Source organism: Tympanuchus pallidicinctus, unplaced genomic scaffold (assembly GCF_026119805.1).
Source record: "Tympanuchus pallidicinctus isolate F22 unplaced genomic scaffold, pur_lepc_1.0 scaffold22, whole genome shotgun sequence".
Taxonomy (NCBI): domain Eukaryota; kingdom Metazoa; phylum Chordata; class Aves; order Galliformes; family Phasianidae; genus Tympanuchus; species Tympanuchus pallidicinctus.
In genome coordinates this window covers 39,660,570-39,688,297 of record NW_026294739.1, presented here as the reverse complement: position 1 = coordinate 39,688,297, position 27,728 = coordinate 39,660,570, and the positions used below count along the sequence as shown (strand labels likewise).

The following is a 27,728-nucleotide window of genomic DNA, read 5'->3' as shown; positions in this document are numbered from 1 at the left end:
CTGCGTCCCCACAGTGTTCACCAGGTTCCAACACGTGTCTGTCCTAGGGAATTCCAGAGGCAGTGTACTTTTATGTGCTTAACAATTCTTTCTGCATTTTTCTCTATGGTCTTTTGGGTCTGTGCAAAATTCTGACATGCACAATGTACTGAAACATCTCCCTTCTGAAACTTAACTACAAGTAGCCGTAAGGACTGTAATTATTAGCACTGGACTTGCTATGTGATTTTTCTACTTAGTGTGAATGCATTTACTTTCCCAAGATGATGTTATGTGTTACCCTTTCCATGGCACCCATTCATTTTGTCATTTTTCCATGCTTTTTCCTCATTCATTCATTCATTCATTCATTCATTCATTCATTCATTCATTCATTCTGCTGGCCACAGAGCCAGGCTGATTCAATGCAACTTCTGAGTGGGTTAGCTGATCTTTGCTGAAACGCTCCCAGCACCTGTATGCATCTAATTCTTTTCTGACATCAGGGAGGACAGATGGGGACAAGATGCAGGCACACAACTGATGCAGTAGTGTGTTTTTCTCTGCTCATTTCATGCTCATTCTTAGCATTTATCATCCTTATAACAGAACTGTGAAACTTTTCACAGAAGTGTCCCCTTTGAATTTAAGACTGCTTTATTTGAAAATAGCTCGGTGACAAGACCTCTGTCTGTACGGAATCAGGGCAGTTCTGCTTTTTCACCTCTTCCCACTCTCGCTACTATAATTCCTTTTAGCAGTTCAGCGTTCAGTAGTGTAATTCTGAAGCTATACTCTTTCAGATTTAAAGCTGGAAGCAGGATCCATAAGCATCCATCCCACTGACTGACAGCTCACTTATCTGATGCTAGGCATTCCTTAAGATACAGAACCTAACATTCATGTGTAAATATTAGTTTCCATTACAGCATTAGTATTTCAGTGATTTTTCCTTCTTAGACCGAGTACCTGAAGTATCAATTATTCAACTTTAAAAATGCCATTTTTCCCAACCACGTTTCTCAGATGCTAGCATGTGTGCATAAGCAAGTTTCTCTCTGCATGTGGTTTTCTGTGTATGTGTCTTTGTAAAAAGGGACCTGAATGTCAACGTACAGGCAGGTTTCGCCAATCTCGGTCTTAAAATATGCTGGCATGCGTCGGTTCTTTGGTTTGCTTTATTATGATTACAATGACTCTGTCACCCAAGAACTCTTTCAACAGATCCTACTAGATTCTGAGTTGTGCTGGTTGCAGTCGAGAGTAGCCCTAAGTAATACTGTACTAATCAACAGGTAGTTTCAAAATCCAGAAATGTCAGCAGTGCATTCTCTAGCTTTGGCACTCTGAGTTGTAGCTACTTACCTTACTGATTACATTCTGACAAGCAAACAGGTAAAGCAGAACTAAGTTAGTTCTGAGAGTAAATTTAAGCTCACACGCTAATTGTGTAAGAGTTTTATTAAGACTACCTAGGTTCATTAAGTGTTAGCAGTCCTCAATTGAATGTGCACTTACAGGTATCACCCTTTAAAATATTTGGGTAAAAGTAAAATGTGTTCATACATATGTGTGTATATGCATACATACATGTGCATTATTTATTTAAAGGGTTAAGACAGTTCTTCGGCACCGCAGACATGTTTGTAATAAGGTGAAAAACACTTAAAAATGACTATAAACACGAATGTGACCAATAAGCTACTTATCAATTTCCACTATCACTACTAAGAGTCAGAGTGCATAATTATTTTGTTTATATGTGAAATAAAGAAGATGATAACATCTTAAAGCAAGTTCAGATGATCATTCTCAATTATAGTGCACATTCAACTAGAATTCTTTCCATACAATCTGTATTTCTGGCACTTAGACTGGTAGTTAAACTGACATCACTTTGTATCTTGTAAAAAAGGAGAAACATTCCAAGTTTCTCAGTTAACTGATCTGGCCATTCTACCACCTTGGCTTTATTAGACTTAAAAATCTCACATCCTTCTGTTACCCTACTAGATTCTACAGCACTCAGGAAGTTCTGTGGCAGCTAGATATACTTCAGGTGGAGGCTTTTACTCCATTAAGCGTACACCTGGTTCACAACTTCTGATATTTCCAACTATTTCAGAATGCAATACTGAAGTACTACGTTGTGCTTTTCACTTGTATATGTTAGGACTATTAAAACACCTTCCCCTCTCCTTTGTGCTCCAATTTTAAACATTGAAGCATTTTCATAAGCAGACTCACCCTCTAGATTTTCCACATAGGAGTTGGACATGAGTGCTGAATGTTGAGTCCATTTCTCTGTTGAACCTGATGGCTGGTATTCCAGGTCAGAGATAAAACTGTCTGTGTCAGAGAAGAAGACAGACATAACTACTGACTGGACTAAACCAAGAAGTTACAGTTCACTCAACCAGGAAGTGACGTTCAGTTTTCTTTTAATAGTACTAACTTCAAATACCCAGTTTCATCCACAATTTCTACATACGTTGACATAAATAACTATTTATAAATTGTCAATTGTATTGTTTTTCAATTTGTAGCCAGAGCCATAAAGGTAATGTTGATATTTTTCAACGTCTACCTAATTTTATACCAGATGAGCTTCTTTCAGTATTTGCATTAGAGTATTCCTCTTGCAGTTTTCTCAACTTGCTTTACATGGTGCGGTAAAGTTAGTAGTGCTTACGCCTCCTGACAGCACCTCTGCTGAACATGGCAGGCAAAACAATGCTAGTCAATAAAACCTTCATTTTTATTTCTCTTATCTCTTAAACAAAGGAATTTGTTGCTGTGAACAGCTGTTAGCTTCCCCTTACTTGTCAGACTGAGTGTTTTGCTCAAGGTATTGCTCTTCAGTCAGCTGGCTCACAAAGTGTAGAAGTGCAGGAAAACAAAGTGTTATCTCTGTGTAGGTGGCTCTAGCAGATAGAGGCAATGTGAGAAACTAGGGAGGAAGCAGAGAACTGTACTTCATTGAAGTAGATCCTGGAGGAGAAATTAATGTAGGATAATGTATTTGTTAATGTAAGCAACAAGACTGTGTTTATTACGCTGTTTTGATCAGCAAAAATGGCACTAGGATACTTTTTTGTTCTCTCCAAGATGGTGGTGTACACTTTAGTAAACTGGACTTTAATACAATCTGAAGAACTACTCTGAAAGCTGACTAAATGGTGCCTTCTGGACAGAGCCACACATCTGCTCTGCCAGTGTAGTTTCTGAGCACTGTGTAGGAATGACTACTGGGAAGAACTTTATTCCCACTCCCTCCTGAAATTCAAGCAGTTCAGATTACATACTTTGGTGCTGCTTTTGCTCAATTGTTTAAAGCATAAAGTTACACATATTTAAAGGGGAAGTGGAAAGCCTGATCTGCGTTTTGAAGAAATGTCCACTGACATTTTGAAGGACAGGATATTAAGCATTTTCCCATTGGCTCTGGTGGGATTTAATGAATCCAGGGAGATGAGCAGTAAACTGCCTGTGGATGAAACAAATTAACTTTTACAGAGAATCTTCTCAAGCTCAGGCTTTAAAAGGAGCAGACAATAAACACACAGAGCCTCCACGGGTAACAGTGGAATTAATTAGGCCTTTTAAGCAATAGCATCTGCACTGTGAAGTTGTCATAGTTTATACAATAGAGATTATCTGTCACTCTAGCAGAGAAAGATGACCGAGTAAATTTTTCTTAATTATTTCAATGCATGGAAAGGTTTCAAGTCATTTAAGTGCTCCGACAAAATTGACAGTATTGAATTCTGACTCTAAGAGATTCCTGACAAGATGTGTTGCAGGTGTCACACGTGTAACAAGTCTTTTCCTGCCAGCACCACTTGGAGTGAAGCATGCTTTGCCTCAGGCACACAATGCTTGCTACTTGTGAAATGCGGTACATAAAGCAAGGCCCTTTTAAAGTGCACAATATAGCACTATATGGATTTTTTTTCAATGAAGTTGGACAGAACTTAACGTACCAGACAAACATACATTAAAAATATCTTTCTATCTCATCATTCCGCAAACATTCCAGGAGGGTTTTCTGTATTTAAATAATGTTAGAATGTATTTTGTATGCAAAGAATGTAACACTGAACTGAAGGCTTCTCAATTTAAATGAAATCAAGAAATCTGATGCACTGTAGTTGTACCCGTTCTTGAGTGGAACCAGGCAGACCAAGAAGTTCATGGAGTTCCACCATTTGGTTTTCAGGATCTCTTCCTACAGGAGTCAAGCAGCTTAGTATTTTTGTAGCACTACTCAGAAGCTCATATATGTTTTACTGCTATGAACTGAAAAGAAGCTGTGGGCAGCCAGACTTAAACCAGATGTGCTGTTTCTAGAACAGCAGATCTCAAAAGCTATGAAATGCATGACTGTTTCCAGTGCTGCTGCAGTAAGTAGCACAATTGGGTTTCTTTATATTCTTTGCAAAGGAAGTTTGTCTGTAGCAGACTGTATAAACTGCCTAGGCCTGGTAGCATTGCTGCATCTACCTAGGAGATTGTATTTGAGAAGACAGGTCAGTGAATTGGTGTACTTGCAGATGGAAAGAGTGTCAGTAAACCTCAAAGAACATTATGGGCAGACCCCAGCACAAGCTTCCTTGAATATAAGCTGCCTTTTGTCTTCTCCAGATAGTTAGATCAGCTGCATTTATGATCAGCTGTTACATCACACTAGTTAGTGCTGGGTATTAAACCTCATTTAGACTTCCCACAACCACCAAGTAATACGGTGTCAGCTTTCCCTCCAAAAAAAAAAAAGCAGCTGCAGGGCTATACTTAACCCTCAGTCCTCCCTGCTGTGGAGCAGCCAGCTGTGACTGTTGGTTTGTGATCAAAGACAGGCATATGGAAGCACACATTTGGAATGGCAAACTACCAAGGGCATGGTGAGCTGCCTTGCTCACCATCTTACTACTTCAAGTGATAGAATGAGCTTACTTTAGAAATTTCAGCTTCACTGATTTTTATTATTTTTTTTTAACTTATTTAATCAGGATGTAAGAAGTGTTAAGAGTACAGTCTTCACAGGCACATAACATTTGCAGCTGTACAGACAGGTGTGCACACACCTTCGGCCTGTAGAGTTGCAGTAGAAGTTGTAAAGTTACTTTGTGCAGTAACAAGAATCTCTGTGCATGCCATGGTTATGTCACGCTCTGCATTTAAATGAATTGGTTTTACTGTGATATATGTCACACAACTGCCTCTTTCTTTCAAGCAAGAAAATGAGTTTAATACAGTAAGCATAATGCGTGAGCCTTAGAGCTGGGCTGCGGAAAGCAGTGCAGAAGTGTCTGGATGTGTTTTTACAGTGTTGCAATGACATGTCTAACTCCCTCCAGTTTTGCTACTCTTGGTAGTATCTGCACCATGGTGTACACATAGCATTTGCATTCCCAAAAGAAGTTTCCAACCTCTTCTAATTCTTAAATGGGAACCTTTTGGGGGCGGTACAATGAGGTGTTCTTACAGTAGTTATGAGGCATCGTGCAGCCATCCGAGACACACAGCAGGATTCAGACATTAGCTGGCTGTAACTTCCTGATGATTTATCCAGACAACTTAATGCAGTAGCAATCTACAACTGATCATCTAAAAAGATACTGCTCTGGCATCGGTTTTATGAACGTAGTGAATGACTTCACTAGGATATATGATCATAATATCTTTTAACTGCTGGCAGCCACAGATGGATAACATCCTTTCACTTGTCATCGTTCCAACCTTTTCCCTTCAATCTAGTACTCAGTGTCTGGGTCTTTCTTCCTTCCACTCTTAATTAAAACTAGCACATTTCCATCCATATCAAGTTTTTTCTTGCCATCTTATTCAACCTTAGGATGTATTGAAGCAGTCCATAAGCTTAAGAGGAGAATTGAGGGCTGCTCCAAAAGTAATGCATCCTATTATTGGCCCTCAATGTCAGAGGTGGATGTGAGTGGTGTTGCAGTCAAGACTGAACCTTTCCATCAAAACTGAGTTACGTTTTGTTGTTGTGTGACAGACAGCAGCAGAGGGGCAGTCTGACAAAATGGTGTCTGACTGAAAGCGTAAAGGAAGAAAAGGTGTGTCACTGAATTTCTACTCCATTCAGGAAAAGAATGGCACCCAATGACATTCACTGGTGCTCACTGGACACTTACAGACACCAGGCAAGGGCTGTGAGCACAGTGAGGCAGTGGGTGGTGCGTTTCAGCAGTGGCAGCAGCAGTAGTGGTTCCCTTCCACTGGTGCATATTTTGATGAGCGTGGTATGCAGGCTCTTGCTCATCGCTGGCAGAAATGCATAGCTAATGGTTGTGACTGTTGAGAAACAGTGTTATGCAGCTGAGAATCTGCTCTGTCAAATACTGTTATTTGTATCTGTTGTAGTTTCTGCTGTAGTTTCCATGAAAACTACAAGAGGCATTTACTTTACTATGTAAAACTGTTTTATTGCAATTCCTGCACTGCTTGATGGTATCTAATATACAGAATACAAAGAGAGATGGTATTTAAATGCAACCTTGATGAATGGCTTACACTAGTCTGATTTTCTGAATGGCTTTTAGAATTGCAAGTATTCTGCAGGTCCTGCATACAATGCAGGCTGCAGCTTTTGCATTCTGCTGCATGCCTTGACCTGGACACGTATGGCAACAGGTTGTTCTAGCATTCAGTATTCCTGTTTCTGTAGACCCTGATTGCTTTGCTGTGCAGGAAGCTGCTGTACTAGTAACTGTTAATTCATACATTTTAATTAGATATAGAGAAATACCACTTAGTCATTCTTCAGAACTTCCTTGCTAGTTACTGCTATTAAGGTTCAACTACAGCTTGTACAGAAGTTAAGCTGGAGGTAAAGTAAAAAGCTACCTGGATTGATCTGTTCTGCCTTCACTAGAAAATCTGAAGTTTGAGCTTCCAAGCAAGAGAGCTTACTGACTGGAGAGATATCAAACAGAACTATTATAATGAATGAAGGCAAGTGGCTTAGAGTGCATCTGACAAAGCCGAATTATTGCTTTATGTACACAAAGCTGTTGGAGGATTTCTGGTTATGATTTATAATAAATCCATGTACTAGATTTTCTAATCTCCTGCTTGAGGTAGCGGAGATGTAATGAGTAACAGAATGTTAGAGGATTAGCAGAAGGTCATCCTGAGTTGCTGAATACAGACTAATGTAATACTTTAAAATGGTTAAATACAGTTGTTAGAAATACATGCTAGAAATCTCGTCGTTGTAGAAAGCCATGAAATACAAGGTAAACTTGCTCCTAAACCATAAAATAAACCTAGGCTCTTGTAAGATCAACAGTATTAGAATTAAAGCTTTAAATCTAGAACTTGACAGCAGGATAGGCAAACTACCACACTGGAAGCTTTTTTTTTTAAAAAAAAAAAAAAAGTGAAAAATTAACAAGGCCTCATCAGAGAATTGGATTGGAGGCAACTTTGACGAATTTTTTTCTAGTTGTAAAGAGAAATGGGACCCTTATTAGATGACTACACAACAGAACACAGAATGGACCACGTATACAGGAAAGGACTGAAATGACCAACTGTTGTAGCTTTCTTGTTTATACTTGCATCCCTAAGTATTCTGCTATCTATACAGGGAAATGTCAGCCTGGGAAGACAGGCAGAGGAAGGACTTAGTGAAAGCTGTTAAAGGAAGGAGGGGAGGAGATGAAGAGGAGAATGGGACAAATAAAGCATGGGAAGCTGCTCTTATGCAGTGCAATATCAGCTTGTGCAGATGGACTACTGGAAAGTCCTAAGCAGGAGAAAATAGCACTGGTTTTCATGATGTCCTTTAAGTAGCAGCCTAAAATACAAATGACTTTGAATTTGTCTTATGCATCAAACATTTTCTTTAATCTTCTAATGTCCTTAGAGTCTTAAAGTGAATTATAAAGTGTGGGAAGCAAGGACTGGGGAATAAGGGCAAATTCAAGGCATCAACTGAAAAGGCCTAAAGTATCAGTCAGATCCTGTTGGAAAACAAAAAGCTACACTGGCTTAACTTTTTTTTTTTTTCTCCTGTAAGTGTAATTCAGGTAAAAGATCTGCTTTCCAATTCTGAAAGCCTTTTTCACTCAGTCTGAAGAGGGCCCTACTTGTGTTACGGGCAAAGGAATAGAACTAAATTAAAATGATGCTCTGTTCTGTCGTTGCCAAGTGTTTCTGATGTTGCAAAAGAACCAAAAAGTGTGAATCCAGACACTGCAGCTTCCAAGAGATGCTGGATCAAGACTGAAGTAGTAGCTCTGTAGTTCCATATTAAGTTTTGGATTTGTCCTGAAGAAACAGCCAGGATGGTGGCTGAAGGGAAGCACACTGAAGCACACTTTAGGAAGTCTTGCTTAAGGGGATTTACATAATTACCTTCATTTTTTTTTTTTTAAATAAATTCAGATTATACTCTGGCAAGCTAAACAGCTTAGTAACTAGAAGTACACCACTCAAATTCTATTCCAGTACTTTATTTTCTTGACAAAGAAACTAACTATGCTGATTTTAAAATACTGAACCTTTCTGAAAGAAGATTATTTATGTTGTCAGATTTTGCTTGTTTGTCTTGTTTGTTTGTCTTAAGCTACTGAGTGCAGTAATCAAGATATCATTCAAACAAAAACTTTAATTGGCCTTAAAATAATTTGGGGGGCAGTTTACTTGTCTTCATTGGTAACCTATTTAAAAGCCCATTTTCTAGTTAAATGTAGCTTTCATGTTTGATACGTTACTTGGGAGAACACACCCTATTAATATTTATTTTTAAGTCCACTTATGTTCAGATTTTTTTTAGGTTTTATAACATTAATTAATCTGCAACTTGTGTCTAGCTCTATCTGAATGGAAACTAAGATTCAATAATAAACAAAAGTAAGTTTTTCTAATTATTTCATAAACCACAGTAAAACATTAGATACATTTTAAAAAGTTCCTGTCTAAACATTTTTTTATTTTTTAAACCACAAACTGATTAAAGACAGGGTGTATTTATGGTGAGAACATGAGCGGCTTGTTTCATGTCACTGTGCTCTTTAAGACTTTTGGAACAGCAAGTTTCAGGTTCGGCATCCAACCTGAACTGGCAGACTGAATAAGAATAAAACCCACCAGTTTTCCATTTCTCAGAATTCTACGTCTAAACAATTAAATCACTGAATGGCAGTAATATTGAACTGCAAAGAACATCACTTAAGCACTTGTAAACGTACAGCTTATGCCCGGGGGTTGTTTAGCATTTAAAAATACGTTGTTTTCCATGTAGGAAACAGTGTAGCCACAGGTTATGAGACTAACTTCCACAGCCAGCATTATTTTAAAGAATAATTATTGAAACTGTGGTCATTTCTATCTTCTGCATACTGGTTTTATTTCTCTAACATGTTAGCAAATGGGTACACTTTAAGCATGGCTCTTTCAGGTTTTCTTGCTATTGAAAGAATATGTTCGTCAGCATAGAAACAACTCAATAATTTCATTGTTAAGCAGAAAAAACAGTTTCTAGAAGAAATTCCAACTTGTGCCATAGGGGTAAAAAGTTTGCTTTCTTTTCTCTACTGTGCATTTATTCTGACTTCCAGGCAGGAACTTCCAAACTGAGCTGCTCATAAATGCTAAATGCCTCTGCTTACAGTGTGAAGAGTTTAACTACAGTATTTAGGTGGTTTGTTTTTTATTTTCCAATTTCTGTATCTTTTTTGTGGGTGTGAAGGGAAGCAGGCTAAGAGACAGGTTCTAATGTGACACTTCTTGGAAACATTAGATTTCGTTCTCACTCCTCTAGCATGGACGTAGAAATTTTAAATATTCTGTTTCCTAAAGTCTTCCCCTTCTCTCAGCATGTCCTGGAAAGAGCTGGTCTCTTTTCTTCCTTTCTAATTCAAGGAAAGCTGACTGATGTGGATATTTAACAGATAGCCTACGCTTGCAAGGAATAACTAAAAAACTACAGCTAAACCTACTGGAGAAAACAGATGCTAGTAAGGTGCCCATCATTAATATCAAATACCTTCTACATACCTGTTAAGGCCAGGCCTTCTGCTCTTTCAGTCACTTCAATCTGTCGCTTTCTTTGAATTCCTTCTCATGCATGCCTAAGATACTCCCAACACTCAGCATCTGGTAACTGCTACTTTCCACTTGGTTTTCTAAATGAACGCTGTCCAGGTATTAGAAGTTAAGGATTTTATGGTCTGGCCTTAGCATCAGAATGCCTCCCATCATGGTCCTTGTTTACAGGAAGCTGGTGAATTTCTCAAAAATGTAGCCAAAGCGGTAAGGAGAAAGCTAACAGCTACAGTGAGCAGAGGTGCTGAATGACGGCAGCTTTTCTGCTGTCTAGGAAGAGACTAAGATGGTGCCAAAATGCACGTGCGGTACTTTCAGCAAAACAGCCTGCCTCTCGAAACTGGGATAGCTCCATGAAATCATGATCTGAACTAGTTATCTAACTCAGATATTTTGATGACTTTCACTGAAATATGCTGGAAAGACAATTAGAAGAGGCTTCAAATTAATTTCCCGTGATAAAGTGTAAATATGCAGGAATTAATTCTCTGGCCTTGTTTTATGACTAAAAACAAAGGCTACAGGCAGACTGTATGCTAAGCTAGTTCAACAGTATGACTACTATTAGTTTTAAATAAGTCATTGCATTGGATGCAAAAATATATTTGTACTATAAAAATGCAGTCATACTTCTGTGAAGAGGAGTGTGATCTAAACAAAATAACCCTTTCCTTCAATGAGTTTTGGTTTAGTGTAATTTGTAATTATACCCTAGTATTAAACTATTAAATCCACTTACCGTCATCCAGTGTGATGTCTTGTAGTCCTATCTGAAAATTCAATTCTCGATCTTCAGGTTCTGGTTTAATGTTAATAGCTGCCCCATCTGGTGAAAATGGAGATGAATCGCACACGGGATGGTGCACTAAAGATGAAGCTGCATTAAGACCTCCCAGTGCAGGACTATGTGCTTGAGGGGAGTGCTGTCCCGACTGACTTACAGTGGCTGGTGGGGGAGATGAGGCAGGTCCTGAACTAGGAGATTGGTAAGGCATAGGTTGTAGCTGGGGCGACGATGGTCCGGACAGCGGTGAGTGGACCAAAGGATGGGAAGCTGTTGGGGATGGGGAAGTGGACGCTGGGTTTGTAGAATGGTATGGGACTTGCTGCAGCTGGGGAGAAGACTGCCCTAGGGAGCGACTCATTGCAGAAGGGACGGAGGCCTGCCCGGCGCTTGGGCAGTGGTATCCCATGGACGGCAGGTGCGAAGATGACTGTCCTGAATGTGCTGAGCGTGCTAGTGGGTGCCCTGCTGCACTCGATGTTGACACAGAACCTGGATTTGAAGAATGGAACGGCATTGGTGGTAGAGCTTGGCAGCTAAGATTTATCAGATGAGGTACAGCTGTGTCTTGCTGAAATGAAATAGCATCAAATCCTTGGCTGGAGGCAGAGTTCATAGGAAGACCAGACTGTTCGTTGTACACATCGCTGGACTGCATAGGCTGATAGGAAGGCCTCACAGGAGGTGGTGATGTTACCTGAAAAGACTGAACCACAGCAGGGGGCAAAACGTGACACTCTTCACTTGGACTAAGGTTTCTACCTTGCATATGCGACAGGTGGGATACCGCTGAGGTCACCATTGCTGTATATGGTGGTTGAACTGGACACACAAGGCTCCTAGGTGATGTAGACAGTAAATTGTCATGAGGATGGCCTTGCTCCGGTGAAGGCAACTGAGTTCGGATAGAATGTAGGCCTTGGACGTTGCTTGTGTGAGGCAGTGCCAAGGATGGAACAGTAGACAAATCCACCTCATCTCTGTGCTCTTGCTTCATTATAACTAGAAAAAGTAAAATTGTGTATTACAATTCCAATTCATTTTCATCCTGCGATAAACGCATACGCACTAACTGTCATTTAACAACCATGACAGTACTGTTAATATCCTTGTTCTAATTTCCTTTTTCCTTTTGCTATGCTTTTATTTTCTTTGACTTCAAGAATTAGCACTACGGGCGTAAAGAGAGAAGAATCCTCCTAGCATTTATTCCAAGGCAGTTTTCTCCTTTCTGAACTACCCTGCATGCAGTGTATGGCTCTTATTGCAACCCAGCCAGTAGTACCTCCAAATGATACAGCTTACCAAGGGTGTGTGTGCAGAGGCTGCTACCAGGCTCTGCTAAAAACAGTCAGATAACAGTTCAGAATGAGGCACAAGGAAAAAGCAAATGCTTTTTTTTTTTTTTTAAACAGATACCATTTTTACTTGTCTTTTTTTTTTTTTTTTTTTAAGCCAGAGGTAGGCTCAGGAAAAGATACAGATTTTAAGAACAAACAGTAGAAAAATATTGGCTTTTTTAAGGCTTGGTTGCTGTTCTACATTTTACATTAATGCTGAAGTGTTAAACATATTAATAAATGGATGTTTAAATGCTTGTGCAATTACAGCTGCAGTTATAAGTAGAATAGCTTCTTATTTAAGCAGTAGGTTTCATTACTTCATTCCACTTTGAATATGCATCACAGGATGCATCTTAGATGATATTTTTGTAATTATCATAGGAGCTGATATTCTTAAGAATAGCAACAGCTATATTTGATAACACAAGAAATGTACACCTAATGCACAACTTACTTAGGTAATGTTGCTCAAATTAAGCACAAAGTCTGTATTTTTACAGAACAAGCAGCAGGCAGAGCTTATTTAAATGGTGTAAATTAATGGAAGCTTTTTTTGCCAGCATACAAGTTATCTTCAAGAAGATTGTTTCAATAGTCATAAAAAAGAGACTCCGTTGGGTATCTGACCTTAGGTCCTCCAAACAGCAGTAAAGGATCGGGACACATTGTTTGACCCCTGTAATCTATGACCACTCTCAGTGGGCACAAATTTCTTAATAGCAAGGTAGTGGCAGGCAAAGCAGGAGGCACTGTATATCTAGTATTGTCTCGTGCCAGACATAAAGGATTAAGACTTGTTTTTTTAACTGAAACACGATTTTCACTTCTGTTCAAATTCAAAAATATTATCTCAGAAAGGGCTGCAATATGTTTGGGGAAAAAAACAAACTTTTCTTTCTTTTCCTTATATCTGAAACTGTTTTTGTGGATATTTGGGAGGGAAAAAAAACACAGAACCAGATGCACAGAACCTGATATTCTGTGACCTCTCTGTCATCACTGGTTAATGAGAAGCAAATTCTGAGACTTATAATCATTCTCAAAAATTGGTAAAAATGCAAATTATTCTGTAAAATGTGTAACAAAGAAATAATTGGCTGTAGTTGTAGCACTGTGGCTTATTACTCTAAATTTCAGACTGTTAAAGCTAGTCGCATCTACCTGCCAAAGGTACAAAGACTGTCCGAACTACTTTCAAATGTTTACCTTAAAAAATATACATAAAATGCAGCTTTTTACTTTTTTTACATTTAGTACCTGGTGTGTAAGTAAAACGCTGAGATTGGCTTTTTTTCCTCTTGCCATTGCAGAGATAAAACTGCACCTGAACTGCAGCTGTAATAGTTTTGTTGTGGTATGGTGGGATTTCAAGTATGATGTTTGCCTGTAAGAAAGTTTTGAAGAAAAAGTTTTACATATTAAATGCAAATGAAACTGCTATTAATCACAGAAGAACCAAAACAGTTTAATAGTAAAACTAAAGCAAACTGATATTTCTCAACAGATGAACTCCAAATTTCTGCCGATATTACATATCAAAGCAGCACCATTAGCAAACTGTAAACCAGAGACTTCTTTTCTTTCTTAAACCGAAGCGTTCTGAAGGCAGCACTGGTAATTAAAGAGACACTTGTAAATGATGCTTCATTTGGCTGCCAGTGCATAAAATACACAGGAGTCAAAAAGAATTGCACTTTGGCTCACTCAAGCTTGAAAGAAAGATTCTAATGCACTGGAAATTACTTGTCATCTTACAGAACTTATTTTCAGTTTTCTTTCTGTCCAATTTGAATTTCTTTTTGCAATGCTTTCTCAAGCACACTACTTCCAGTTCTTTCAGCACATCATCTTAATGGCTACTTTAAAGAATCAAGGCAATTTAGAAGTCTCCAGTTGTCTGTCTGAATCAGACAATATCTGCTTTGCTAAACAAAGTCTAAATTTCAGAACAATGAAGAGGAGTAGATCCTCACTTTAAGACATAATTTCTAAAGAAAGAAAAAGAAAGTTTCTCACCCCTTGACACTTTTCCCTAATTATTTTCCCTTCTACCTCCCACTGAGGTCGTCCATCTGTTGGGAGAAATTAACAAAAAATTGAAGCAAAAAGCATCTTCTACATTCCTTAAATACTTAATGTTAAATACTTGAGAAGCGCATTTACTGTCAGTTATAAAACAGCAATTCTGTGAGATACATTTTAAACAGATTGCATTGCATAGGGATTCTTTGGAGTTTAAGTGCTGCAGTCACTGAAGCTGAATGTTGTGTAAGATTCTGCATTTAACAGAACCTGATTACAAACAGCTGGATCTGGCTCTAAAGGAGGCAGTGTAGTTGGAGCGATTTTCTTTTTCCCAACTGACTTTTAAAAATGAAGGTAAATAACTAATACTGCTTAGGATTATTCAAACAAACATGCTGAAGATTTACAGGTTCAGTCACCATGTGAGAAACAATATATACCATAGCTGCCTGTACATATCCAAAGGTTATGAAATGAAGACAAATACGTGCTGCAGAACCAAAAGGCCCTGTAGTTCAACTTTAGGCAAGCTGTCTGTGCTGTGAGGGAAGTCACTGCACCTTGGCGAACATCCTCCTTGCTCTGACCTAGCACAACCTGCCATCCTTAATCTACAGTCCAGCAGTGTGTCCTCAAAAGGGTTTAAAAGTACAACCTGAACAAATGGATATCAACACATACCATACATTAAAAGAGCAACTCATGCTACATTTGCCAATTAAAATAAAATCAACACCACACTTTTACTTAAATATTTAAGAAAAACAAGGATGTGGCAGAATTGGACTTAGCTGCAACCCCTTAATTTACTTTGTTTAGTGATAACACAGGTGCACACGTTACATATACACACTGCTCCAAGATGCTAAATTATCCAACATTTGAGTAAGTTAAATTATCACTGCTGGAACTGGAATACCAGTTTCAATTTTTCAGGAAAGAGTAGCAAAGATATTTTCATAGCATTTTTGAGTGTCGAATTCCCCAGTTGATGTAGTTGCATAATTAAACAAAATTTAATTGTTATGCAAATAGTAGGTATTTCTGGAAAATGACAAAACTATGGAAAAAAAAATGTTTAACTCCAGCTAAAAAGCAAAATTCTTCTACTAATTTTCCACATTAACATCTGTTACAGATAGTTCTTACATCACAAATATAACTTCTCAGTGAATTTTCTATCTCTATTTGAGACTTGCAGGAACTGAGCCTGTATGTTTCTAAGGCAACCACCAAAACTAAATGAGCCCTTAGACTGCAACTCTGAAGAATCAGAGACTTTGGGTAAAAAATTCAATTTTAATATCAGGTTTTGTGATTTTTGTTGTTAAGGAATAAAAGGAGGGAAGCATTTACCTTGTCCTTTTTCGAAAAATATGATTTTTGATTCTGGAAGGAAATTAGATCCTGTTACCACCATTTCATGGCCTCCATTGACTGAGCAACTATTGATGCTGTACTTCTCAATCTGAGGAAGTTCTTGAGCAGATCGCTGAGCTTTAAAACAAAAGGAAGAAGGAAAACATTACTCACAGTTATCACCATAGCAGCAATTCTCCTATGGCCCTAAACTAAAGCACTGGAGTAGAAACTAAAAGTCACCTATAAATATATATAATGTATAATTTAATATATACAAATATATAAGTATATAAATTGTGCTTTGTTTGCTCTATTTACCTAATTTCAACATGCTTCTCATTGTTTGTTAAAAGAATTCATTAAACCCAACAGATTCTACTGTTACAGCAAATGCAATTTGCAAGTTAGGAACAGTAAGTTAAAAAGTACTTTAAAAGCTACTTTCTTATTTCATACGTTTCCTTACTGCCAGCATTTAAAGACATGAACTTCCTACAAGTTCAGCTGCTCATCAGGTATTGCTGTAAAACAACAAGTAATGGCATACAGACTGTTGTAAATGAAAGGTATCATTTCTTCCCAAAACAAATACTTTCACCACTGCCTCCTTCTGCATACAGGTGCTTCCTAAGCTGATATCGTGTGACTGCAGTATTAGGTTTAAAGCTTAAAACACTGCTCCTCAGAACCTCCAGGTTACCCACTGCTAAGTACCATCCTCAAATAAACAGGTATCATTTTTTTTTAAATTAAGATCCTTACACACAATACTTTTCACACACAATTATTACAGACATTCTGACAGTAAATGTCATCAGAATGACATTATTACAGACACGTGCCGGAAACATGAGTATGAATTACATATAGTTAAAGCAATCTTACAGCATTCAACAGGTATGGAAGCAGTCTGCAGAGATAAGACTTTTCCACTAGGCTGTGGGATGTGAACACGAAACACGAGTCGGACTCTGGTGTTCTTTCTTCCAATATCTGTCTCTCCCTTGCGGAGCTCAATATCTGAATTGCGAAGTTTCAAGATACCCGCACAATCGATACTGGAGGGAGGTGAGGAAGGATGGATTAGAAGAGAAATGGAAGAAAACAAATCAAACTTTTGCTTACGTATACTCTGCAAGCCTTTCTGTTAAAGAATGAAGATGATGCAAATTTTCCCCATGTTAGGCTGTTTTAAATGTTTCCATTAACAGATGTTAGTGTCGAATGTCAGCAAATTTTATATATTCTGCCTTACAAACACCTAGCTGCTGCTTTTTTCAACCTCTAGTGTTATTCAAAGCAAGCTGTGTAACACAGTAAACATTTACAAGGATGACATTTAGTTCAGCTTAGGAAGAGAGAATGACAGAACTGCAGCTGTCACATCCCAGCTTCCGTTCCGTATGGTTATTGATTTATTCACATAAGCCACACAATACTTCAATCAAATAACACAGAAGCTTCTGAAGACTGTTACTGTGATTCCAGAGCATTCAGTGGAAGAAGCCTGAGATCTGTAACTTTAGGAAATCTAAGCTGGCCTTACGAGTCTCATTAGAAATAGACAACAAGCTACATTAACAAATAGCTGCTTCACTCACTTCATGGACTCTCTAGGCAGAACAGAGCAGTATAACTGTTGCTGAAACTAAGCAGTATTAAACTATTATTTTGCACATTCTATCTGTCAAGACTGTTTAAAAAAAAATCTGTCAAGCTCTGTTAAAAAAAAAATCTGAGACAATGTCTGTCAGGATATGAGAAGTCAGACAACCACGTTACTGAAAAACAAGCAGCTGAACTCTACCAGCCAGTTATAGTTCACATGCAATTCTACAAATGTGGGGTCATACATATGTACAGATTAGATGGAAAGTATAAACCCCCAAGTCGTTCATCTTCCCATCAATCACATGAGCTTCCATGTTTCCCTGTTTCATTACTTCTAACATTACCTGCAGACTTATTTCTGAGCGCTGACACATTTCTCACGAATCATAAATACGCTGTTTTACCAAATGTTCCTTTAGTACAAATGGGAAAGAAAAAAAAGACATATCAGCTGAAGAGCTGCAAAGTACCTGGCTGACATATTATTTTCAGGAAGAAGTGGTATTTCCAAAACTTTTGTGCTGGCAATGATTATCTCCTGACTTGCTGTAGCAACAGTTTTTCCAGTGATTCGGTGCACCTGGTAAAATGCATGAGGCCTTAAGTAGCGATCATCTGCAGTTCCGATGAACATCTGCAGGTTTACAGGCTTTTCACTGTAGCCCAGGAGCTGATGAAAAAAAGGTGTATTTAAACATTAGTTCATTTTTCTGCATTTGTGTGAAAGAGCAGTACTTAGTTTGTGTACTTATTCAGTCTCCTGTGTTTGGGGTTTTTTGTTTGTATTTTTGTTTGTTTTTGTTAAGAGTGGGAGTGTGAGAAGAAAGAGAAAGGAAGCAGTTTGGAATTGCTGTTTCTATTGTTCTGGGTTGAGCAATTTCTGGACCATTACTACAGCAAGGGAACTATTGGAAGGCAAAGAATTCTGGATTCTGCTGTCCCCAAATCTCCCTGTACCTTTGAAAGGCCAGCCCAGTCCAACTTCTACCACAAAACGTCCATAACTGAACTACACTGACTTCAGCTCTGAAACTCAAATTCCGCTTCCTCCTTGATTCCAGCTACCGTCAGCAATTCACTTGTTTGCAGGCAAGCAGAAAAACAGATGCAACAATGTTAAATCAAAAAGTCACATCTTCTTATAGCTTGATCAGTCCTTACCTCTTGGGATCCTTGTTACAGTGAAGGAAAAGTACCTGTCACTAAAGGTACACAAAGCTTAAAGTCACAGCAACTTTTATTAAATGGAATATTCTGTCCTATAATTGACTAATTTCCATCAGGTTTCTTAAAGGATTGCATTTATTTGCATTTATATACATATTTCTACTGCTAATAGGCTTATATTCTTTCAAATATGTAAAATCTTTTTGCTCTGACTAGAGTTCTCAGTATGAAAAGCTAAATTCAGAAAAAGAAACCTAAAACCTCAGTCCCTAACAAAAGTCTAGGCTACCAGAGTTGATATCCATGTAAATAAATGCAATATTGAAGCATTTACTGATGTCAAAGTACAGACGAAGCTGCTGTAACTGTCAGTGTTCTGACAGGTTTCTTGCCATGCACTTGTTCAGTCACCCATAAACTACAGCAACAGAAACAGCTCGCAACATCCTTCTCTTATCATCCCACTGAAAGTGGGACAGAGGGACTCGTATTAATTAAGGATAATTTCCTTTTAATACTTGATGCAAGACTCCATCTTTACAAAATATTTTACTGTAATACCAAAACACTCTTTGAACAAATCTCCATTCTTTTAGAACACTTAAGTATTCTTTACACGTTATTCACTCTAAGTACATATATTAATTTAGCATTTACAGCAGCCACCTTTTCCAAAATTCTCAACGCTGTGACTCCACCATCCTTTTTCCTCAGCTAAAATTCAGTCTTAACATGATGAAACACAGGCTGAACGTGAGTGCTGTGGAACGTATTCACTCTTAATACTAGGAACTATAAAAATTACAAGCCAGACCTATTCAAAAACTTGAATAACTTCCAAGCAGGGTCACTGTGACAAAGCTGACTTCCAATTAAAGCTATCTCCACCTTCTTTAACAATGGATACACACACAACATACACATAGATACATACACAACAGTTCTAGAGATAACAGCAATGACACTCAGACTTGTAACGCCGTGCCAGCCTGCCAGCAGAGACCGTACAGAAGCCTGCACAGAGCAGGAGCTAAATTCAGTGAAGCAAAGTACATCTGGTGCTGCAGGGGTACAGCCTCCCAGGCAGCATGGTTGCTCCACTGCTCAGATCTGTTTCTAACACTACTTCCATTATTCCTGAGTTCGCCTTCTATGCTTGGCTCACATATGCTATGGAAGACACAGGGGGCTGAGTTTCCAAATGTTATTCTGCAAAGTGTTCTGGAGGAAGGGAAAGAGGCAGAAAAGACAGACAAAAAAAAAAATCCCCATCCCACCAACAGATTAGTTACGTATCAGCAAGTTATCAAGAGCACTTTCTGAATGATCATCTTGTAATACAAACTTTTTTATGCATGCACTGTACTCCTGGTTCATATATACCAGATTAACCAACAGATGAATGTGAAACTGAATGCTCCAGCAACATTGCAAGGAAGAATGTTGTAATGAAACAGAATGCACTCATACAATAATTTAGAGAAAACCTATGCACGTTACAAATCAGAAACATATAAATCACGCTTCTCATGATTTAAAGTGTTCTATAATAACATTAACATAACCCCTAAGAATTTCATACACACTGAAAAGCAATAAAAGCTTAAACCAATCTCAAAAGAAAAGCAAACAAGCTTCCCTCCACCTCCACTGAGCTGCGTTAATCAGACACTTGCACTACGGCCTTCTCATGCACTGCTGTAAAGCACCTGTGGTGAAGGCTGTTAAAGGCACTGGAATATATATGGTTAGGCAGAGTAATAACATGCTGGAAAACTAGAAGAGACTTCATAAAATTTTACTTTTCCATAAAGTGATTTACCGTGTTTATATCATGTTTAAAATTAAAAGAGAACGTGAAAAGTAAACAAAATTAAACTATAAATATAAATAATGTCTACAAGTGAGTGTGACAAGTAAGCAAGCAGTGGCAAAGTAAAAGAATAACCTTGTCTCCTACACTGCAGTGTAATTCTGGGCCTGATCACAGAAACAGGAGCTACAAAGAACCAAGGAAATATTTTTTTCTAAGTAAGCAATGAGCAGCTTAAGTGTTTTCATATTTAAACATCGTGTTTCCAACAGCAAAAAAGATGGCAAACCTAATTGCCTATGGAAGCTGTACACGTGGAGCTGAAACTTTTGGCAGCTGGAGAGAGCAGCTTTAGATTTTAGCACTTTCCCTTCTCTTGTCTAAGTATGCATTACAAGGATTCCACAAGAGTACACCAGTAAATTTACACAGCATTGTTAATCAAAGAGAAGATTTTGTTGGGGGACAGTGGGTTAGTAAAAAATGAGATGAGATCTTGTGGAAAAGATGCCTGCACCTCATTAGTAAGAACGCAGCTGGAGACTACTGGGGGCTAAAATGAACTGTTTTACAGTGGTGGTAATCTCCAGAGCCTGCTCAGCCTGCTCAATGGCACACTTCTCTTGCATAATGTTTTTCTGAGGAAGTTTCCCATCGTATCTATCTTTGTAGCATTTTTTGGTCCTTTAAAAAAGCCAAGGTAATGTCAAAGCAGGATGGGTTAGTCAGAAACAGCAATAGCTGTCTCCCAATTACATTCCTGCAGTATCTATGACTGTGATTCACATTCACGTTGTGACAGGAACAGCTACAGATCTCTAATTCTGGTTGAGAGCTGTTTTGCATTTAAAGCACAAGTTCCCTTTTATTCACTAAATATGATATTAATCTCCCTTATTTTTAGGCCTGCAGATGACTTCCAAAGACGTACAATCCATACATACTGTGGAGTAGCTACTCTTTTTACGCTGCTTTGGTTTATGGTCAATACTAAGGACAGTCCAGTGGAATTAATGCTAATTGCTAATGCTTCTGAAACTACATGATGGAGCTAAGGTCTAACATGAGTCCCAATACAGTATCACACTAACAACAGAATTCTGTGAGCATGAAGATTATTTCTTTTAGAGAATCATTCATGACCCTCCTCCTGAGCCACATTCTTTGCCTAGCACAACATGAACGTGCAATTAAAGACAGCCTATTTCATATCATTCCTGAGAACACAGGACAATGCTGGATTACTTGGTTAATTTATCTTGAAATACTCCTACTTTATTTCACTGTAGTTGTATTCAGCAGTACGCAGAAGAGCATGAATGTAACATCAGTACAAGAATAAGCCTGGTGACAGCAAGCCTAAGATATTGTGATAGAACCTCTACACCTTTACACCCACCATCCTTGGTCCCCATTGGAGACTGAATTACCAAGGAATCCGAACGGACTAGCAACATGACAAGCTCTCCCCAGAGGAAAGGTGGCATCTGGATCCTGAATCACCATTGTTGATGCAATAATAGGGGCTTGCTATCCACAATCAACTTCAAATTATGAGAAATGACATACTTGGAAATTTAAAACACATTAAACTACAGCCTGGTTTTCATTCAAAAAATGTTGACTCTTAAAAATGTTGACTCGGTGACAGTGGAGTCAGTTACACTTCCTTCCTAGCTCATCTTAGGCACAATACTGTGTGGTAAGCAGCCCAAACATTTAAGTTCAACAAAAAACATGCCATTTTTTCTTCAATGAAAATACCTACATAATTTAACGCATATAATGTTCTGTTCAAGTGTCTAGTGAAACTCTGGTACCTGTTATTTGACCTTACTGTAGTAGATAACCCATGATTTGTACAGAGAGAACATAATGCTTCTGTAGAGATTATACGTATCAAAACTAACCTGTTTTACAAACTTCTGGTCAGTGCTGCAGAACTGCTATGATGAAGATCCATTACAATAAATTGCTACGATATCAGCCTACGTGAGCTTCAGTCACGGGTCATTCACAGAAAGACTAACAAAACCAAACTTTTTGTTTGTTTTTCTCCCCATGCACATCAATGGAATAAATGTTGGAATGCACACAATCCTACAGCTGTGTGCTACAAAAAAACATTATTTTTTAAAAAATATACCACTTTCCCAGGAGTAGCCAGCAGTGTGCTGCAGCCAGCTAATAAGTTACTGTGTACTGTCACTACTGACCTCTAGAAACCCTCCTTTGTAACAGAATACTGATACACCACCCACTGCTTTGCAGAGGAAACTCAGCCAAGTTGCTTTTGTGTTTCTATATCGTTTCCATAGCAAAGGTCAGTGCATGCGTAAGTTAAACTAAAGCTGGAAGGCTAAAGACTGAAGGTCACAACAGGATAAGCCAGAAGAGCCTCACGCCAAAGCAGTTCCAGCCTCATTAACTACACTGCACACAGTAAACTCATGCAGGTCAATAGTTTGCAATTTTTACCAAGTAAAAAGAGAATATGTTAATGAGACATTTTCAATCATCAAGATCAAAATAACTAGTTATTTCTTCCTTAATGGTCTCATGACAGCTGGATGCATTGCAGTGGTGCCTAATTCCTTAGAGCAACCCCAAAGTTACACAGTAAGGTCAACAGAGGAGAAAAGGTCCAATTATATGAAGGCAAAAGGGAAAGGAAAAACAAAGCTGTTTTCTTGTATTAGGTATTTTTACTTTCTACAACTGTATAAATAAAGACATGGAATAATTCACCATGATATCTAAACAACCCGAGAAGAAAGGAACTTTTACTACGCAAGTTTTACTTTACTTTCAAACAGCTGTTTACCAAACAAAACCTGCCAGAGCTCCCCACAATAATATCATAAGGGAAAAAAAAAAGCCTCTGAGATATTTTGTCCTTGGAGACAATGGAGATGGGACCAACAAGCTTGGCATACTCTGGCTAACAATGCCCAAGAAGCACCGAAGCAACAGAACGACTGACACTGGTGGTGCAATTTCCAGACATTTATCAACAGTGGCATTTTGAAAAGCTTGAACTGACCTATATGTACAAAACCAAGAAATTAGTTCAGGGAAACTACTGAAAAAAAATATCAGTGACTACAATCATCACCTCGTTGACCTTGCAGAGGTGCAGAAAGGGCTCACCTAGGATCTCCTGTTGACTGTTCACATGAAATGGGAGGCATTCTTGCAAGGGAACTCCATTCAGATTTCTCTGACAATACCCCAAGCACCGGCTCAGAAAGACTTAGTGCATGGGAATAGGTTATTTTTTAAATTTCATTCTGAGTCCACAAAGCTTTTAATGTTACAAGAAGTTAAATTCCTGATTTTAAAATTAAATGTTAGAACAAAACATCTACTTCCTCTTCCTGAATTGTGGTACTATTATCAATCAGCTGATTATTTGATGTAGGAAGGAATAGCATGCACATCAGAAAAGAGTCCTCCTTCCTCGTTTGCTAACAAATTTGTTGAGTAGACTAACTTGAAGATGTTATAATAATACAGACCTCTGGGATTCAGAATAGATAAATTAGAAATAATGAAGTATGACAGAGCAAAAGTTAATAAACTACTAGGCTGCGGCACAAGTCCAGATTAAAAGCATTCTGAAGGTCATCACAAAGACGAATGAGTCCTGCAAAGGACCAAAACAAAACTGCCAGTGCATTACTGGCATATTACCATATAATCATACAATGTACTGAACATCCTTCAAGGTTTAAAAAGCTAGATTTTCTGTTTCTGAAATTTCACACACACTCGCTGCTTGCAGATAATTTGAAAGTATTTTAATACAAATTTCAAGTATGTTTTGAAGAGTATTTTTCAGCTCTGACTCTTGTGCCGTTCTATGGTACTAAAGAAAGGAAAGCAACTCATAGTTAAAATAGCAGTAGAATCACAGAATTGTAGGGCCTGGAAGTGACCCCTATAAATCATCGAGACCAACCCCCTGCAAAGTAGGCCTCCTACAGCAGGGCGCACAGGTAGGAGTCCAGGAAAGTCTTGAGTATTTCCAGAGGAGAATCCACAACCCCCCTGGGCCGCCTGTGCCAGTGCTCCATCACCTTCACTCTGAAGTTCCTTTGCATATTGGTGCAGAACTTCCTATGCTCAATTTTATGGCCACTTCCCCTTGCCCTGCCCCCACAGCCCGCAGGAAAGAGGTTGGCCATGTCCTTTTGACTCCCACACTTAAGATATTTATAAACATTAATAAGATCACCTCTCGGTCTTCTTTTCTCAAGGCTGAACAGACCCAGGTCACTCAGCCTTTCCTCACAGGGGAAACACTCCAGGTCCCTTATCATCTTTGTGGCCCTCCAATGGACACTCAACTTCACACACTGCAGAACTGCTAGCTACATCAAACCAGCCATCACAATACATGCCGTGTTCAGTTTGCTCTATGCTACCCAAAAAATAGCATTATTTCTGATCTTCCAAATTCCAGTGCCAAATTATGCGATGGACAGTTTTCCAGATGAGCCTTTCAGGGAAAGCCTATGTAACTTACAGAAAAAGCATGACCTGGCTTTGGGAAAAAATGATGGTTACTTTTCCACATCTTAGTAACCACACCACACAAAAACCAGACAACTGCCATTACTGATGCAGTATGCCACATTACTTTTTTTTTTTCATATTCAAGCATTTTCTAGATTGAGTATTCAAACATACATTAGATGCATCAGTGTAATTTTGCTATCTATCTGGGGGATTCTAGAGCAGATGTTTATATAGCCATGTATATCTGTTCTTAGAAATATATTCATGTCTAGAATCTCATCCAAAGGTCACTGCTTTATCCAATACAGCCAGTTACATGATTCACACAGGTTGACACTTACTTACCTTCTCCCTTCTACATATATTTGCAGGTTACTGTTACCAAACAATACTGAACAATTAAAGCTGGATTGCAACCTATCTTCTGGTGATGTACAAGTAAGGGAAGAATTCAGGACAAATAAAAAAGCATTAGAATTGAAAAAAATGAAGACAGAAGGAATGGGAAAGGTCACGAGACACACAAAAAAACCCATGCTGTTCATTGGGCTGTGAGAACAACAGGGAGAATCCTGATATAACGCCAGTTACTCAAGAAGTTACATGAACTGGTTGCAAAGAACGCTTGAAAAAAAGTGACAGCACAGAATTACAGGCCAGGAAGCAAACGCTCATTTATATGATCTTTCATTAACTTCTTGGACCATCTCTGACATTTCTCAGTCAGATCCTTCCATGTAGGTTACAGTTACAGCATACATGCATTCAGGCAGAGTTCGACAGGCTTTCAGAGGACACCCTTCTGGTTCAGAACTTATCATGTCGTTCAAAAATCAGTATATTTTTTCTCCTCTTGCAGCTCCTCAGTCATGCCCCTCATGCTCTGTGACCATATTAAACAGAGCTGACATTCAGTACCTCCTTCACAGGCCTCAGGTAAGAAGTTTCTGCGACTACAACTGCATACGCCACTTTTTCTTCAATACTTTAATTTTTAATCCAACATCTTTCCTCAACTGCAACATTGCTGAGTACACACAAATTTCACATGATGCTCCCCCTCCTCTGTTCTGGCAGATACAACTATTGAAGAGCTCTGCACATGGCAGAGTAACTAATGAAAGATTCTACCCCTTAAGTGTTACGGCTAAAAACGACACATATAGTTCAAGCAATTTCCTAATAGCTACCACTGCCCCAGATTTACATTGCATATACGAGACACAACCCATGAGTGGAACCTACACAACACTTGTTGCAGATATGCCATCATTTGAGATGAAAGTTCCTCTTATCATTGCTCACACCTACAACTCATCCCCACTGTGGGAGCACCTTGCCACAGGACACACTACTTGCATAGAGAACGAGGAGCTCAAAAGCCCCTTCTACACTGACTGTAAGGTCAGAGATCACCTTCCTCAAGAGGAACAGAACGAAACATGAAAATATTTGTTGTGCACAGCAGAAAGTGGGTTTTTTGTGTGTGGGGTTTTTTTGTGTGTGTGTGTGTGTGTGGTTTTTTTTTTGTTTTTTTGTTTTGTTTTGTTTAATAAATAATTTTAGAACAGGAAGCTAAAAAAAGAGAAACTATTCCTGAGAGATCCTGAGATGTGTTTCTGTCCATCCTGAAATGCTCTAAATCACACACATGAGGACTCGTGAAAAGCCTGAACCGCTTTAGATAACAGGAAAATCTCATTCTAGTAAACTGTAGAGCAAACAGGTTATTATGTACGTATGATCTGGGGCAAGAGTGAGAAGGCATTATGATCATTCATATAAGATTCAGACAAAATGCAGCAGCTATTTGTTCAGAAGGCTTCTTAGAGATGTAAAACACTAATCCACTGAGTTAGGTGAAGGCAGAGGCTCTCAGAGGCTGCTTTTGTCTCCTGATTATGCATTACAAAATCGTCACACAATTTGCATGACAATTTCAAAATGTCACCTTTCCCCTTGCTAGCCCTGCTGCCAAGATATTTATTTCCTCCCTGTGAAAACTGACAGGGAGAAAAATCTCACGGATTTTTCTACTCAGGTAAAGTAAGTAATGCCAAATTACATGGACTAGCTGAAACATACCCTCAGGCAAGCAGAGATTAAAGCAACAGTTATCTGCTATTTAGGAACTTTTGCCACTAAAAAGCTGAATATAAGACAACTGCATTACAGAATTACTTCCTTAAAGTCAATGAACTTACACAACAAAGCACGATGATCAACTCATTTCATTTCCTCACATTTGGAAATAAGCTGATTAAATGTACTCACAAGAGATGATGCCAAATTTGTCAGAAGCTTAGTTTCCTAGCAACTGGTATAGTACAGTATTAGTAATGGATTAATGACATGTGCTAATAGATTAATGGCTTGAAGCTACGCAACATCTTAAAATCTTTATTTTAAATAACATATCAACTGTACATGCAGAAGTAGAGGCTTCATAGTTAGGAAATTAAGTGCTCTTTGCATATGCTCTTAATTCAAGAGCAACAAAAAGTTTGAAGCAAGAAAGAGCCTTCAAGCACCCATATCCTTCCTCGTCTCTGACCTGCTTAACTTATAGACACGTAACACAAGAAAATGCCCAGTATGCTGTTGCAGTGATCACACACATGGATCTAAGTGGTATAAGGCCAAGAGCACAAAAAAAGTCAAATTGTAACACATATCTTGAACTGAAGTTGTGCAGTAAACTTCCGTAAGTGCAAGAAAAGACTGCATCTTTGCATTTAGATGGTTTGTGTCTGCACACAATAGTATTTACTTTTCACCAAACTTGGCCCTTAGCATACTGTTTTTTTTAATCAGCAATGAGTGAAAAGTTAATTCAAATCCTTCTTTTGTTTCATAACAATTTCCTCTTTTCCATCAGGAACAATTTCTAATCCAGCCGGAAGAGACCAAACTGCAAAACTGAATATTGATCTGAATTTGTGTTCATTTTACTTTAGAGCAGCACAGCACAATGCACATGTTCAAGCACAAGACTGTGAAACAACTATAAATACTATGCCCTTTTTTTAAGACAGCATTCTTGTCA

General features: G+C 38.5%; 1 protein-coding gene across 3 annotated transcripts in view; it reads right to left on the bottom strand.

Annotated features, from left to right (window-relative positions):
* The window catches only part of NFATC3 (nuclear factor of activated T cells 3), a 59,750-nt gene that overhangs the window by 7,439 nt on the left and 24,583 nt on the right, over positions 1-27,728 (bottom strand). The window contains exons 4-11 of one of the 3 annotated variants that reach the window (XM_052685650.1): positions 17,652-17,851; positions 16,456-16,628; positions 15,565-15,705; positions 14,200-14,255; positions 13,441-13,567; positions 10,796-11,842; positions 10,009-10,082; positions 2,230-2,328 (exon numbers count right to left, since the gene is read on the bottom strand). In XM_052685650.1, the coding sequence (XP_052541610.1) occupies positions 10,039-10,082; positions 10,796-11,842; positions 13,441-13,567; positions 14,200-14,255; positions 15,565-15,705; positions 16,456-16,628; positions 17,652-17,851 (1,788 nt within the window). In that variant the 3' untranslated portion in view covers positions 2,230-2,328; positions 10,009-10,038. Of the gene's footprint in view, positions 1-2,226; positions 2,329-10,008; positions 10,083-10,795; positions 11,843-13,440; positions 13,568-14,199; positions 14,256-15,564; positions 15,706-16,455; positions 16,629-17,651; positions 17,852-27,728 lie in introns of those variants that run through there. The other 2 variants (XM_052685648.1, XM_052685649.1) reach the window with 2 other exon arrangements.